The sequence below is a fragment of the Alosa pseudoharengus genome, unplaced genomic scaffold (assembly GCF_046254945.1).
Source record: "Alosa pseudoharengus isolate Yale_2024_CS ecotype anadromous, Long Island Sound unplaced genomic scaffold, YU_APseudo_1.1 YU_APseudo_1.1_scf_23, whole genome shotgun sequence".
In the NCBI taxonomy this organism is placed as follows: domain Eukaryota; kingdom Metazoa; phylum Chordata; class Actinopteri; order Clupeiformes; family Clupeidae; genus Alosa; species Alosa pseudoharengus.
Window position 1 is genome coordinate 26,317,827 of NW_027468685.1, and position 15,000 is coordinate 26,332,826.

At 46.8% G+C, this 15,000-nt stretch overlaps 1 protein-coding gene across 5 annotated transcripts in view; it reads right to left on the reverse strand.

Annotated features, from left to right (window-relative positions):
* LOC143140979 (sodium bicarbonate cotransporter 3-like) overlaps positions 1-15,000 on the reverse strand; it is an 85,021-nt gene that overhangs the window by 18,125 nt on the left and 51,896 nt on the right. For 4 of the 5 annotated variants that reach the window (XM_076302170.1, XM_076302167.1, XM_076302171.1 and 1 more), the window contains exons 7-12: positions 14,635-15,000; positions 10,026-10,105; positions 4,116-4,273; positions 3,258-3,345; positions 2,422-2,568; positions 86-186 (exon numbers count right to left, since the gene is read on the reverse strand). The exon at positions 14,635-15,000 is cut by the window's right edge and continues 69 nt beyond it. In XM_076302170.1, the coding sequence (XP_076158285.1) occupies positions 86-186; positions 2,422-2,568; positions 3,258-3,345; positions 4,116-4,273; positions 10,026-10,105; positions 14,635-15,000 (940 nt within the window). The remainder of the gene's footprint in view (positions 1-85; positions 187-2,421; positions 2,569-3,257; positions 3,346-4,115; positions 4,274-10,025; positions 10,106-14,634) is intronic. The other variant, XM_076302172.1, reaches the window with a different exon arrangement.

A 15,000-nucleotide genomic window follows, 5' to 3' on the forward strand; every position in this document is an offset into this window, starting at 1 on the left:
GATTGCAGGTGATGTGTATGTGCAGGCATTAACAGAATGTTGGTGTGTGTGTGTGTGTGTGTCCATATTATGTCTCTGTACTGACCGGCCAGTCCTCTGCAGCTCGGGGCCAATTTGATGTGCCTCCTCCTTGTGCTCAGAGGGGGACGCAGTGCCATTGGGTTGCGGTGGTCTCTTCCTCTTCGTCTTCACACACAGACACAAGCACACACACACACACACACACACAGACACAAGCACACACACACACACACACACACACACACGCACGCACGCACGCACGCACGCACGCACGCACGCAAGCACGCACGCACGCACGCACGCACGCACGCACACACACACACACACACACACACACACACGAAAACATCACATAACCTTCATTTATGCATATATTAAAAGTAACGACACCAACTTTAAAATGAAATGTGTAAGTAATCAAAATAAGAGAAAGTATGAATGTATAACACATTACAAAAACAAGGCATTTAAATAATACATAAATAAATAAATCTACATGACAGAGTGAACACTCACTTTCACTAAGGAGCCTGTGGTCATTAGCAGTTAAAGAGGATAAAAACACAGAGGCTATTACACAGACTGTGTGGACATCCTGCAAAAGCCCCTAATCAGCTATGTGAGTAACAAGTGGCTTGCCTTAGGCAATGTGTTCTGATTTCATTATATGTGTGCTGATACAAACAGCCATAGAGTGGGTAGCTGGACTATCTCAATATCAACGACCGTACAATATCCACCCTGATGGCGTGACCGCTAACCGTCTACCACTATTGACCGAGATATTGTCGACCTTGTTGATGCTACTGTACAATCTGTCTGTTATGCATCCGAACAAAATGGTAGTCTTTGCTTAAGGCAATAGTTTCTACACAGTGTGTGTGTGTGTGATGTGTACATACTCCATCTCTCTACTGATAGCCCAGTTCTCTGCAGCTCTGTGTGTGTGTGTGTGTGTGTCAGGGATGGAAATTAACCACCCGCCCCCCGCCAAATGCGGGTAGTTTTGTGTGCTGGCGGGTGAATTTGGTCAACTTACCAGCCACTGTGGCGGGTAGAGCTAGCGTACCACAAATAGTCAGATCCGGTCTAATTTTCATACTATTTGACGGTTAAAAATAATAAAGTGTCTGTAGGGATCATGTAGCATGTAGCCTAACGTTACCAGCCTATAGGGGGTAAATCGCGCTGATTTGAAGTTCTACAACTCGTAGTGAGCCGCCACCGCAGCATAGCCTATAGGCACTGGTGCAACGCTTCACTTTCACTTCACTACCATTAAGAAACTGTCACTATGCTTTCATGTGCCACTGCTAGATTATTTCAGGATGACTGCATAGACATAAATCTAGTGAGATCTGTGGATCTGCATTATATCTTCACAGGCTAATATTCTCACGTAAATAGTTCTCTTTTGAATTGGCCCGTAGGCCTAGGTATTTTAATCCGGCCCGCGACACGCTGCTATTTAGACCTATGAGGCAGACAGACGGACATCTCCACACCCATTCGTCGTGATGGAATATCTCACAAACTTTTAATTCAAAGAAATTACAAACCGTATCAGAATAAACAGCAGAACTTACCGAACGCAAAGGTGTAAAGCATTCCCTTATACAAGTTATAGCCGTTCCCGAGTAATCCGGTTTTGAAATTGAAGCAAATGTCTACACGGTCTCCAACGTTGGGATTTTGTCATATATGATAAGGCCAAATACAAAATAAATGTCGCCTCGATAACTGTACAACCAGAGTTTTTTCCAATGTAGTTTCACAAAATGCTAAGCATGCATATTACGTTTCTTAAAGCTGAGCTGTGCTTAAATTGTTCAGAGCATGATTTCATTACGGGCCAAATAGAAAATAAATGCTAAATCTTAAATATAGCCTTGATACTTGTAAATATTTAAATCAGATGATGTACACTATAGTTAGATCAAGTTGGGAGAGTTGGATTATAGGATGCTCCAGAACTCACACAAACAGAGTCTTAAAGGAGCCACACCACTTTTATGACAAGACACTATAGCATATGAATGTGGTTCTGTTGACCTTTAGTTTTGTTGCTACTGTGCTTGGAGGACAGGTTTAGGGCAAAACTCAGCACATTTTAGTCATATTGCAATAATGCAGATTACCGTGATCATTTTGGGTAGCCTACTATAATCATGATATCACATTTTCATGCCGTTTCTCTAGTGGCTGGTAAAAAAGTTGAGTGGCTGGTAGATTTTGGAATCCACCAGCCACAGTGGCAGGTAGAAAAAATATTTAATTTCCATCCCTGGTGTGTGTGTGTGTGTGTGTGTGTGTGTGTGTGTATGTATGTGCGTGCACGTGTGGGTCAGTAAGTATGTGTGTGTGTAAGCAGCTGACAAATGATGATGCCACCCCTGTTACCTGTGAGGGCACGTTCTTGGGGGGCTCGATGCGTATGGTGGGGTCCCACTCTCCAGGAGGCAGCACTGTCACCTGGTCCAGGAACTCGTCGATGCCCGACAGCAGGTCCGTCCGGTCTTTGGCCTTATATGCCACATCATGGAAAATCTGAAAAGAGAAAAACATGTTTGTTTTAATACTCTAATTTTTTTAAATCTTCTTACAATTTATTCTTTAATATTTTTCTGTCTCAATTACATTTATCTTAATTTATTGCTGTTATGCAACTTGTATTGCTATTCCACAGAAAAAGGCACTATATATATATTAAGTCTGATTGATTAATTGAGTGATTAATTAATTGACTGATTGATTGATTGGATGCAATCAATGACTCCCATTATCGTAATTGACTGACCCACTTTTGGGTCACACGATCTGAAACAACACTCACTCCCTTAAAAAAATATATTTCTTTCAGCCAAATGTACCCTATTGTCACCAGAATGCTCATAATATTCTGACAGCATCGTGATGTCTCTATCCACAGCAGGACTAAATGTGCTCCCATGCACCTAATGTCCCATTAGCAGCTATAAAACCAGAGCGAGAGCGTCAGCGATGTCCCCCGTCTGCGTGCATCATACATAAAATAGATCTCTCGCAGTGATACATGCGATTAGTTACAGAACACACAGGGAGGCAGCAGTTCCCATAGGTACCGTTAGTGCCACGGTGAGAGCTATGGGAGGATGTGGTCAGACAATGTGACTGTGTGTCTTTGTGTGTCTTTGACCGCGGTGAGTGGGGAGAGGAAGCTGGGTTTAGGCTGAGGGGATTGTGGGATTTCCGCTCACCTCGTCTGTCATAAGGGTGGCCATGGAGCGGCCGATCTCGTGATACTGTGACCCCTTGCCACGCGGGCCCAGGAGCAAAAACAAAAACCTGCCAAGGAGAGAGAGAGAGAGATAGAGAGAGAGAGAGAGAGACAGAGAGAGAGAGATACAGGGAAATAAAATCTCTTGATGAGAAGCATTCTACTGATGAGAGCAATTTCTCAAACTCATTGATAAGGAACAGACAACTCTAATAGCATCCAATCTGGAGATTATTCATGGAAGAGTGGCCATGTAGTCTGGCACCAAGATGCTGCTGGAACCATCCATGCCCAGGTTTTTATCTAAAGCAAAACACAACAGACATTGTACTGCGGGAAAGAGAGATCTCTATCAGTACCAATGAGCTCCTGGAAGAAATCTTCACTATTCCGATAGTAGAGCTCCTCCTCCATCTTATACCTCTGAGCTCGCTGTTTCTAGTCAGTGACTTTCTATGTGTACTCCAGTAATGCAAATGTGCCACTTTACTATGTGGGGTAGCAAGGCAGTTCTGTATGAGAGGTGCTGGGGCAGTTGGGAGATATGGGGCAAACAATGGGTTTTAAGATGTGAGAAGCTACTGTAGATATGGGTCAGTTCAGGGCTCTGAGGTGGTGTGTGTGAATGTGTGTGTGTGTGAGAGAGAGAGAGAGAGAGTGAGAGAGAGAGTGAGAGAGTATGTATGTGTGTCTGTCTTTATTTGTGTATGTGTGAGTGAGAGTGAGTGTGTGAGTGAGAGAGAGTGAGTGTGTGAGTGAGAGAGAGAGAGAGAGAGAGAGAGAGAGAGAGAGAGAGAGAGAGAGAGAGAGAGAGAGAGCAATAGCAGGAGGTGTCCACCTGGTGGGCACGGGCACCTCCGTGAGGCCCGTGATGAGCACAGCGGGCGAGAGGCGCACAAAGGCGTTGATGGGCCGCTCCAGGAAGTCCACCTCCCCCACCAGCACATTGGACGCCTCCGCCCCGGGCGGGATTTTCTTCATGAAGTTGGAGTCCACCTGAGACAGTAGAGGAGGGGCAATGAGGGAAGGGGAGTAGTAGAATCTATGCAAACTTGAATTTCCCCTTGGGGATCAATAAAGTATCTATCTATCTATCTATCTATCTATCTATCTATCTATCTATCTATCTAACATTTAAAAAGGGGAGGAGGCAGTGGTCACTGGAGATGAGGTCAATAGTTCAACAGTACCGCCCCCCCTTATGTTCCGGATGTAAGAATCCAACTCAATTTCTCTATTGACGACTGGAGTATAAGCCATAAAATTGTAGACTTAAAACCAGCAATGACATAACTAAGCCATTGTTTATGCTCATAATATAGTGTATATACATTTTGTTTTGCGATTTCCAGTAAAACACTATACTATCAATCCTAACATGTAAAAGCAGAGCATTTGCAGGTAGAGATCACCGTTGCCATGGATATGTTGAACAAGATGGATGCTATCAATCAGAAGCGATGTGTGACCATCCGATGAAAACTGTTTTTCTCACCTTGAAAGTTGAATTTACTCAATAGAAACGGAAGTTAGTAGTCATCTTGTTGTCTTAAATTCAAAAGTAAGCATGTCAAATTATTGTCACAATGGCTGATGGGATGAGTTGTTCCTTCGCTCAGAAATTAAAATATGTACACAGTCTGCTTTGCGTTTTTTGCTCAACATGTTGTGTTGTATGATTATGAGTCGCATCATAGCTGGTCAGCCTAAGGCAAGGTCTAAAACTCTCTATATATGGATTTTTCCAGACGGCAATGGGAGAAATTAATGGAAAATGTACTTCTGGACCGTAAAGCCCTTGTGGAAGGGGGGGGGGGGGGAGTGTTGAGCTCTACAGAAATAAGGAGGAGGAGACAGAAGAATCCGTCCGAAGATTTCAGGGGTTTGAGCATCTCAAGTGGATGAAGAGGGGGCAGGAGAATCGATTTATCTCCCTTTGTGCTGTCGCTCCCCAGCTGGCAGCTCTGTCCACTCTCCTCGTCCCCATCCGCCCTGGACATGCCCCTCAGAATCATAATAAGAAAAGTTTCAAGCGGAACATCTATTGCACTGAAAGTTCTTCCGATCACGTTAGAGAGAGACACAAGAAATATGGCTCGGCTTTCCGCCATCAAGGTCTTGTGTGATTTCCTCTGGGTGGGTGTTGAGTCGATGCAGTGCAGGGGAGATGCTGGCAGCGTTAGTGGTAGCTGGAGTGCTGTTAGGACTCGCCTGTGCCGGCCAAGCGCTGGTGATGTAACTGCTGAATTGCTCAGTAATCTCATTTCGGGGGGAACTGACTGTGCTGGCAGTGAAAAAGCCACCAGCCACTCCGAGCTACATAGTGTGGGATAAGTGATTAACAGACCACTGGCCACAGAGGAACAGAGCCTTCCCGACAACTACTGCCTCTCTCTCTTTCTCTCTCTCTCTCCATATTTCCCTGTGTGTCTCTCTTTATTTATCTCTCTCTCTCTCTCTCTCTCTCTCTCTCTCTCTCTCTCTCCATATGTCCCTGTGTGTCTCTCTTTATTTATCTCTCTCTCTCTCTCTCTCTCTCTCAGGACTGTGGAGTTGGCATAGTGGCTGGGCTGGGGCTTGGACTGTAAAAGCCAGCTCGTAGAAGGACAGAAGCACCCGTCTCTGCCAGGGCTGGATCAACTCTCTCTATCGGTAGCCAAGCGTGGGGTTTCCCAGGCCCATTCCTCAGGGGCTGAGTTAGTGATTGTGATCTGATGAGTAGTGGTGAGTGGTGGGCGGTGGTAGCGTAGCGGTTAAGAACCTGGGCTAGCATGCAGTAGCTTGAAAAGTTGTGGGTTCAATTCCCGGCTTCCACCGCTGTGCCCTTGAGCAAGGCACTTAACCCCAAGTTGCTGCGGGGACAATGTAGTTTCTTGTAATATAATTGACATGTAAGTCACTTTGGATTAAAAGTATCTGGTAAAGGCCCCAGCTGTGGCGCAACTGCTGGGGCACCTGCACCGTACGCCGGCGACCCGGGTTCGATTCCCGCCCCGTGGTCCTTTCTGGATCCCACCCCGACTCTCTCTCCCACTCACTTCCTGTCATTCTCCACTGTCCCACTGTCATTAACCCTTAGAACCCTAAGCTGTTTTTAGGGCATTTTCACTACCTTTATTCATAAGGATTTATTCTGGTCATTGTAAGTGCCACACACACATATTATATATTGTTTTTTTTCCAGCAGAGTCTAGGCTATCCAGATCTGCCATCATTTCATGTATTAGTACTAGCATTAGGGTTGCAAAGGGGCGGAACATTTCCGTGGAAAGTTAAGCTGGGGAATTTTGGAAATATTCCAAATTGGAAACTTTAATGGAATTAAAGGAAATTATGGGAATTAATGGGAATTTATGGGAATTTACTGGGTATTTTGGGTAATTCATACAAACTGTTTCATATACAAACATTAACATTTTGTTTCGTAATAAGCATATGATTTGTATGTTCGTATTTTCGCTTAGCTTAGCATACAAAGCAAGCTAGCATGTTAGCGGGAATCCCATTCTCTGCCTATGGTTTACTAGCATGCTAAACTAGCAACACTGAACTGCCCAAGATACACCACACCACTCAACAACAAAATCCGATTGGTTGGAACATTTTTTCCCCATGAATATGAACGCACCATAGGTTTCTTTTATGTCTAGCAGCCTATGCCGATTGCTGTGTGCATGTGATTGACATATGTGCAGGGTAGAAATTCGACTGAAATTGCATTAAATCCGGTTGTTTTAACCAGTATTAGACTGCAAGATGGGGTTTTGTCCACTACATTTAAGTTCCGTGTTATAGACTAACTTGCCATATTAAAAATTCCCAGTTTATTCCCGTTAATTCCTGTTTATTCATGTTAATTCCCATATATTCCCGTTAATTCCCATGGAAAGTTTCCAACTTTGAAAATTCGGAATTTTGCAACCCTAACTAGCATTGATTTTATTTAGATTTTTAAAGAATTAAAATATAAAAAGCGTATTATAAAAAATTCTTATATTTTGACATATATCTCACCACAGCAAACATAGCTCTACATGCATTTCATGTGTGTGTAGGGCAGACTGCCCCGAATCGGGCAATATAATTGCCATGTTGGAGGGATACTCTGGGGCTGAGCAATTTACAGAAATATGTGGTGTGTGATTTACCTTGAAAAATGAAAAATGAAAAATAACCTTTCTGCGCTCCATATCTGTGACACGAACTGATCTGACCTGACTTGACCCGAGTTTGCGTGTCAGCCTGTGGTGTAGGCTCTGCACTCATAATGATTCTCAACTTTTTACTGCATTGCCATGAACAAAGTAAAGGCAAAAAAGGTGTTTCTTTGTTGAACAAATTGGGATGCAATGTGAGCCTTGAATTGGATGCCATTGGATTATAAACATGCTTTGCCACAAAAAACATACAAAAACGTGGGGTAAGTCCAGCTATATGAACTTATTATTTTGCTGTCACTTCGTCTGTTTTATAACCCAGAAGGATGTACTTGGTATCAATTACTCCGTGAGTAATTCAAACGAGAGTAATGGGTGTGCAGCATTGGTTTGTGTACATGATGTTATTATTTTGCAGTCACTTCATCGGTTTTTATAAGCCAGAAGGATCGATATACATGGTACCAATGGATAGCCCTGAGTCTCCTCTTTCATCTCATATGCTTGCCATATCTATGAGATCACGGGTTCGCGAGTAATTCAAACGAGAGTAATGGGTGCGCAGGTGAACGCAGAGAAGTATAGACTGTAAATATGATGCAATTTGATTTAATTTCATGAATTATTTTCATTTTTATACTTGATCGTACAGACAAGTGTGTAGTCTCTTTGGAAAGCCCCACTTCTGCTCTGTCATGCAATAAAGGATTAACAGTTCCGGAGCAATGTAACAGAGAAGAAAGGGTGTGTTTTTTGACGCACTTTGCGTCAATCAGGTTCTAAGGGTTTAAGGCATAAAAAGCCCCCCCCCCAAAAAAAAGTATCTGCTAAATGAATACATGTAAATGGAGCTCAACAGTCCTGCCCCCGCAGATTCCAGAAGTAAGAATTCAATACAATTTCTCCATTGACAACTGGAGTATAAGCCATAAAATTGTAACCGTCCATGGTAGACTAGAAACCAGTTATGACATGACTAAGCGATTGTACATGTTCATATGGCAAAAGTTCATGGGGCATCAACCTTGTTTTGAGAAAAAAACTACACTACCCAAAATCCTAACCTAACATGTAAAAGCCGGTAAAACCAGAGACTTTGATTGGTAGAGATCAGCATTGCCATGGAAATGTTTATGCTGTTCCTGTGATTGTTGGCTCGTTACACGCTGGAATCAAAATGGCGTGAACTGACGTGTGGCCGTCCGATGAAAACTGTTTTCCTCAACTTGAAAGTTGAATTTACTCAATGGTAGTCAGTCAGTTAGTCATTAGACATTAAAGAAAAAACATGTTCAACTATTGTTAGGCTGCAAATGTTTGAAATGAGTCGGTTTGAAAAGGACAAATTAATGGGAAACTTACTTCCGAAACTAAACTCTCAGAGGAGGGGCGGGACTGTTGAGCTCTATTTAAAATTTGAGCAGGCCAGCTAGTGGTTGGCACTACTGCTACTGCTACTGCTACTACTACTACTACTACTACTGCTACTGCTACTGCTCAGGGGCGGAGTGGCAATCGGGACGATCGGGAGTTTTCCCGGTGGGCCGGCGAGTCTGCGTGATGCGGGCCGGCCCATAGAGTTATTACAGCGGGCAGGCCGTCCGCGGCCATCGACTTGGCTAATGCACTAAGAATTTTTCGCGAAAATCTCAGAGATTCACACTAATAGTTGATAATAGTCCAATCAGTATTTATACCACTTGCTCACTGTCTATATGTCATTCATGGTTACCCTGCACAGTCATCTCTCCCATGCTGATTTTTGTGTAGGCTAGCCTTAGTTTTTTATCTTAATTCATTTTTGTCTGATTTAGGCGTTACAGAACTTTCATCACAAATAAAAAATGACAATTGAATTTGTTTGTTTGTACTTAAATCAACGTAAGCCTAAACTAGAATGGAGCAAAGCCTCCTGGGAATGGGGAATGTGTTTCTGGTTTATCCAATGAACCGATTGCAGGTCAAGTCTATTTACAGAAATGTAGGGGGATAAATGAGCGGCCCCTCGTCTAATGGCATGACCCTACAAACGATCAAGTTCGAGGAAAGCTACAGGAGTTTTGACAGTCGACGGATTTGCGTGGTTGCTTGCTGTTTTACATATGGATGGAAGGCAGAGAGAAAGGTTAGGAGCTAAAGCATTGACGTTTTTGAAACTAGCACAAGCTAGTCTTATGTTGATATGTAGCCTAGGCCTAGCCTAATGACTAATTAGTGGGCCACTCACTCAGGCTGATAAATCGTTTGTGGAACTCGCCTATATAGGCTTACTTTAATCGTTCTCGTACAAAACTATTCAAAGTGCCTGTTTTTTCAATTATTTAATTACCTGTGTTATGAGGTTGACATTGTCTATAGGCTAGGCCTTTTTTAAATTTATACAGGCAACTATTGGAGAGCTATGATACCCAGATATGTCCTTGCATGATGGGTTGGGTTGGGTTGGGGGGGGGGCGGTGCCGTCAGAATTTTCACGGTGGATTTTAGTGCCCCACTCCGCCCTTGCTACTGCTACTACTACTACTACTGCTACTACTACTAATACTACTACTACTACTACTACTACTGCTACTGCTACTAGTACTACTGACCCCTGGTTTGGTCGTCCTGCGATCGCCACCTTTGCCTCCGTCCAAGTTGCTTCCGATGGACGGTGCAGGTGCCATACCTCCTGTGGGGGAGAAAAGGGTTGACAATGTTTTATTCAAGTATGGTGGAGTGGATAAGAAGCAGAGGAGACGGCTGAGGAGAGAGAGAGAGAGAGCGTGTGAGAGAGAGAGAGACAGACAGACTCTTAATTCGGGGGACAAACACAGGTAAAAAAACACCACGTACAACAGTAGCAGACCACATGCTTCACGGCCCACAGAGAGTGACACTGACTGAGAGTGAACAAGACAGGACAAACAATCACAGGCGAGTGTGACCCAGAACAGAAACCAAAAATGTGGGCGAAAACACAACGACACTTTGACTCCATGCTCAGATAACAGGAAAGGTTCCTGACAGCTGTTTGGGGCTCAAAACAAACAAATAAACAAACAGAGTGAAATAAACAAAAAGAGCCTCTACCTCAGCAGGCAGTGCTATCCTTCATGTGTCGAGGAGAGAGAAGGGAACGCATATGGGGGATATGGGTGAGAGTTGCCGTGAATAGGAGTAAGATATTAGGCTCTGATGACCCACACAAACAAACAAACAAACAAACAAGAGAGGGAACTCCTGTCCATCCACTTAAGCTGGTGGACCTCTCCTTCATGCAGGCCTTTAGGGAAGGAGAGAATGGACTTGGGATCAGGCTTACAGCTCTATTGCAAAGACTCTCTGATGATAGCACCTGACAAACAAACAAAACAGACAAATCTAACAAAGGACGTCCTTCCCGTCCACCTGCTCCCAGAGCGAGGGCTGCGGGCGGGTGAGTCGGCCGGGCAGGGACAGCGGTGTGTGCTCGGGGGGAAGGCCACGGGGCACAGCTGAGGGTTGGTGGTGCTGCTGCTGGTTGTGGTGGAGGGGAGGGGAGAGGGTGGTGACTCTGGGCAGACTGGCATTCCTTATAAAGCCCCGGGGGCAGTAAGGGGGATTAGCGCTGACCAAGCCCCGCTGGCGCTGCGCAATCCGCACTCGACCCCCCCCCCCCCCCCCCATCCACGCCAGATTAAGGCAGGAATGCCCGCTGATAAAGGCTCTTTTCGACACCTACCTCACCCCGAACCCCCCCCCCCCCCCTCTTACACCCACCTCTACCACCCCCCCCCTCTCTCTATGCCCATCTCTGGGGAACACAGGGGCACACAAAAGGCACCTCTATGAAAGGACACAGCCTGTCCCAGCCTGTCCTCTCCGGCTCCTGAAGCTCAGCGGGGACACGGCGAGCCACTGGCAGCGCCAAGGTCATAGGTCGGCGTCTGCGGAGACTCTGCCCAGGCTCTGAGAGAGAGAGAGAGCAGATAGGGGTGTATTCCCGGAGGCTTTGGGTGGATGAAAGCCAGCGTGTGGGACTGGGAACGGCCTGGAGGAGAAGGAAGAGACACTCTGTTCCCCAGGGGGGAGATGTGGGGTGATGGCGTGTGGGTGCTGCAGGAGGGAGGGCTGTCTGGATGGCCTGGGCTAGATAGCGGGACGAGCGCTAATCTACTGGCCATGTGTCCCTCTAGTGCTGGAAGTGGATGGAGAGATGGTGAGCTGAGCTATGAAAGCAGAAGCTTCACACCGGTGCTGGTTGAAGTGGGGTTCGTCCCATTCACTATAAAGCACTTGGAGTACCTACATAAAGCATTATATACATACACATATCATGTGTTGTTGTGTTGGTGACATAAGCAGTAGAATATAGAGTAGCTTAGTTTGTAAATACAGAGAATGTGTCCTGGTGGTGACTGAACCGGTGGAAACCGGTAGAATATCATGGGTTCCATTCTCAAGGAACAGCTTCATGCATCTGCGAAAAGAACCAATGTGGATGTAGAATTGTAGAATGTTCCCACTCTAATGTTCTCACAATGTCTAGACCCATAAGGCTCTTTAACAAGATGGTAATGAATTATGCTCTAAAAAAATAGGGTAACCTTTTTGACAAGCCAAACAAATAAAGCCCTTCAGGGTAAACCCTTACATAACACTTTGATTAGGATCCAGAGGGAGTGTTCCCTATATGTCTGAGAGGGTTTACTGTTTCCGCCTCCCACTTAGCGTTTTCCCCATTGGACCGGGCCAGCCGATGTCATGGCCGTGCCCTCTTTCCTCCCTCGTCTAAAAATACAGGGGGCACAAGACCAGGGGGGAGGGCAGAGAACACAGAACTCAACGTCACTAGGAAATGCTGTCGGTGGGGTGGCCTACGTCAAGCCAAGTCAGGCAGGCATGCTCCTCTCTTGCGTCACGCCTTTAAATTTAGAGCGCTTTCCATGGCCAAAGCATGAGGGAGGGGGGGGGGGGGGTGGTTCTGTAACAGGGGAAAACCATGGCCTGCAGCACACACGGCAATCGGGCACACAGGGTGCGGTGGGGTGGCGGGTGGCTTGAGATTAAGATGGAAAATCACTGGGACTGCTACAGTGAACATGGCACACATATTCCACATGGAAAAGGAAGAGCTGGGACCCATGTGGGAAATGAACATCCAGCGACACCAAGCGCCCTCTCGGTCTTAGAACTGTGTATTTTCCGTGAATAAGGATCGTGTCCCAACACACACACACACACACACACACACACACACACACACACACACACACACACACACACACACACTCTTGAGGGGCAGATGGGCCACTAGCGAGGGCTGAAATGAAAAGCGAAACATTAATGAAACATTAACAGCGTAACGGGCGGAGAGTGGGGGAGCGGAGAAACAGAGGAGCTAGCGAGCGAGCAATCGCGTGCGGACGCGCGCCAGTAGACAGCCAGCGCACAGAGCCAGGCCACAGGCCAACGGTACACTGGGAAGGCCCCCGCAACACCAACCCAGCCCAATATTTAGGAGGCCGCTTTATTGGACCACACACAGACAAACGGCAGCTGCAGCGCTGAGCGAAGCATCGGGAGAGGAGGCAAGCCGCCGTCACCACCACAGCCATGCAGGAGGCAAGCGGAGACAGAGAGGGAGAGAGAGGGCAGCAGCAGCATGGGGCAAGAAGAGGAGGAGGAGGATGAGGAGATGGGCGAAAGTGTGTGTGTGTGTGTGTGTGTGTGTGTGTTTGTTTGTGTTTGGTGGTGGGGTAATGGGAGGGTGTGTGTGTGTGTGTGTGAGTGTGTGAGAGGAGATGAGGGGAGATTAAAAGAAGTGATTTAAGAGGAAATGAGTGGGTGTGGGATGTGTGTGTGTGTGTGTGTGTGTTTCGGGGGGGATATCAGAGAACAGAGAGAGATAAGTGAGCAGAGATGGACAAACAGAGAGAAAAAAAGAGAGTGAGTCAATAGAGACAGAAAGATGAGGTGATGAGAGGAGAGAGAATGAGAGAGAGAGAGAGAGCTAGTGAGAGAGACAGATAGAGAGAAGGAGAAAGAGTAACAGTGTGATATCAGCGTGATGCAGAGAGAGTGAGAGCAATGATGGCACTGACGCTTAATGATGATGATGATGATGATGATGATGATGAGTGTGTTGAAAAGGGTGGGTGAGTGAGTTGATATACTGTGTGCAAAAGGGCTAATGATGGGCCTGAGGTGGGTGGTGATGAAGATGATGATGATGATGATAATGCAAGTAGTGGTGGTCAGGGTTGTGCACAATTCGAATTGCAATTCTGCTTCCTGTTTGCTACCTCAATTGAAATGCAAGTGAAATTCAAGAATTAAATTGGAATTTAAGAGCCAGTTTCAATTCAATTCTGGAATTTTGCACAAGCCTGGTGGTGGTTGAATGAGAGCTGAGAGTAGGTGGACAGTAGTTAGTGAGTGGTCAGTTAACAGAGTGGTTGAGTGTGTGTGTGTGAGTGAGTCAGTGGGGTGGTAGTTGAATGAGTGGTTAGGGCTGAATGGTGGTTGGTGTGGATGAGTGGAAGTGGGTGCGGGGAGGGACGGTGGGGTTGGTTTAATGTGAATATGAATGAGCGTCTGAATGGAAAAGTGACTGAAGCCTGAGGAGTGGTCAGTGAGTGGGCTGGAGTGATTTGGCTGACCGTGGCAGTGGTGAGAGAGTGAGAGAGTATCTGAGTGGGTGGATGGGAGAGAGTGATAGTACGAGAGAGAGAGATAGAGAGGCTGAGTGGTTGGATGAGAGAGAGAGAGAGAGAGATTGAGAGTGGGTGGATGGGTGGATGAGAGAGAGAGAGAGATGGAGTGATTGAGAGTGGGAATGGGTGGATGAGAGAGAGAGAGAGATGGAGAGATTGAGAGTGGGTGGATGGGTGGATGAGAGAGAGAGAGATGGAAAGATTGAGTGGGAGTGGGTGAATGGGTAGATGAGAGAGAGAGAGAGATGGAGAGATTGAGAGTGGGAATGGGTGGATGAGAGAGAGAGATGGAGAGATTGAGAGTGGGAATGGGTGGATGAGAGAGAGAGAGAGATTGAGAGTGGGAATGGGTGGATGAGAGAGAGAGAGAGAGATGGAGAGATTGAGAGTGGGTGGATGGGAGGATGAGTGACAGCCACATGCTGCAGGAGGCTGGATGCTGCTGTAGTTGGGCTCGGCGCCGAGCCCGGGCCGGCCCGCACTCACACTGGCAGTACAGGCTACACAGATATACAGTATTTGCCTTCGTGGGCGGCCAGCAGTCCCGGCCTGGAGCTGCAGCTGGAGCTGGGGGCCGGCCGGGCGTCCGACGCCTCCTCGTCTCGGATGGGCGGCACCGAGCGCAAGGTCTCCTCCTCGTCCTCCGCCGTGGCCTCCTCCTCCGTAGGGGGCGACACCACCACCTCGGGGATGTGCAGCTGCTGCTGTGGGGCGCACGGGGGGCAGACGGGGGCCGCTGCGTTCGGGGCGGCCCCCGTGTGTCGCCGCGGCAACGGGGGCGAGCTGTGCGGGGTCGGGGACGGGGAGGGCGAAGGGGTGGCGGCGTTGGTGGAGGAGGAGGAGCCGGGGAGGAGGCTGTTGAAGAGCATGGAGACGCGGGACTCCCGCC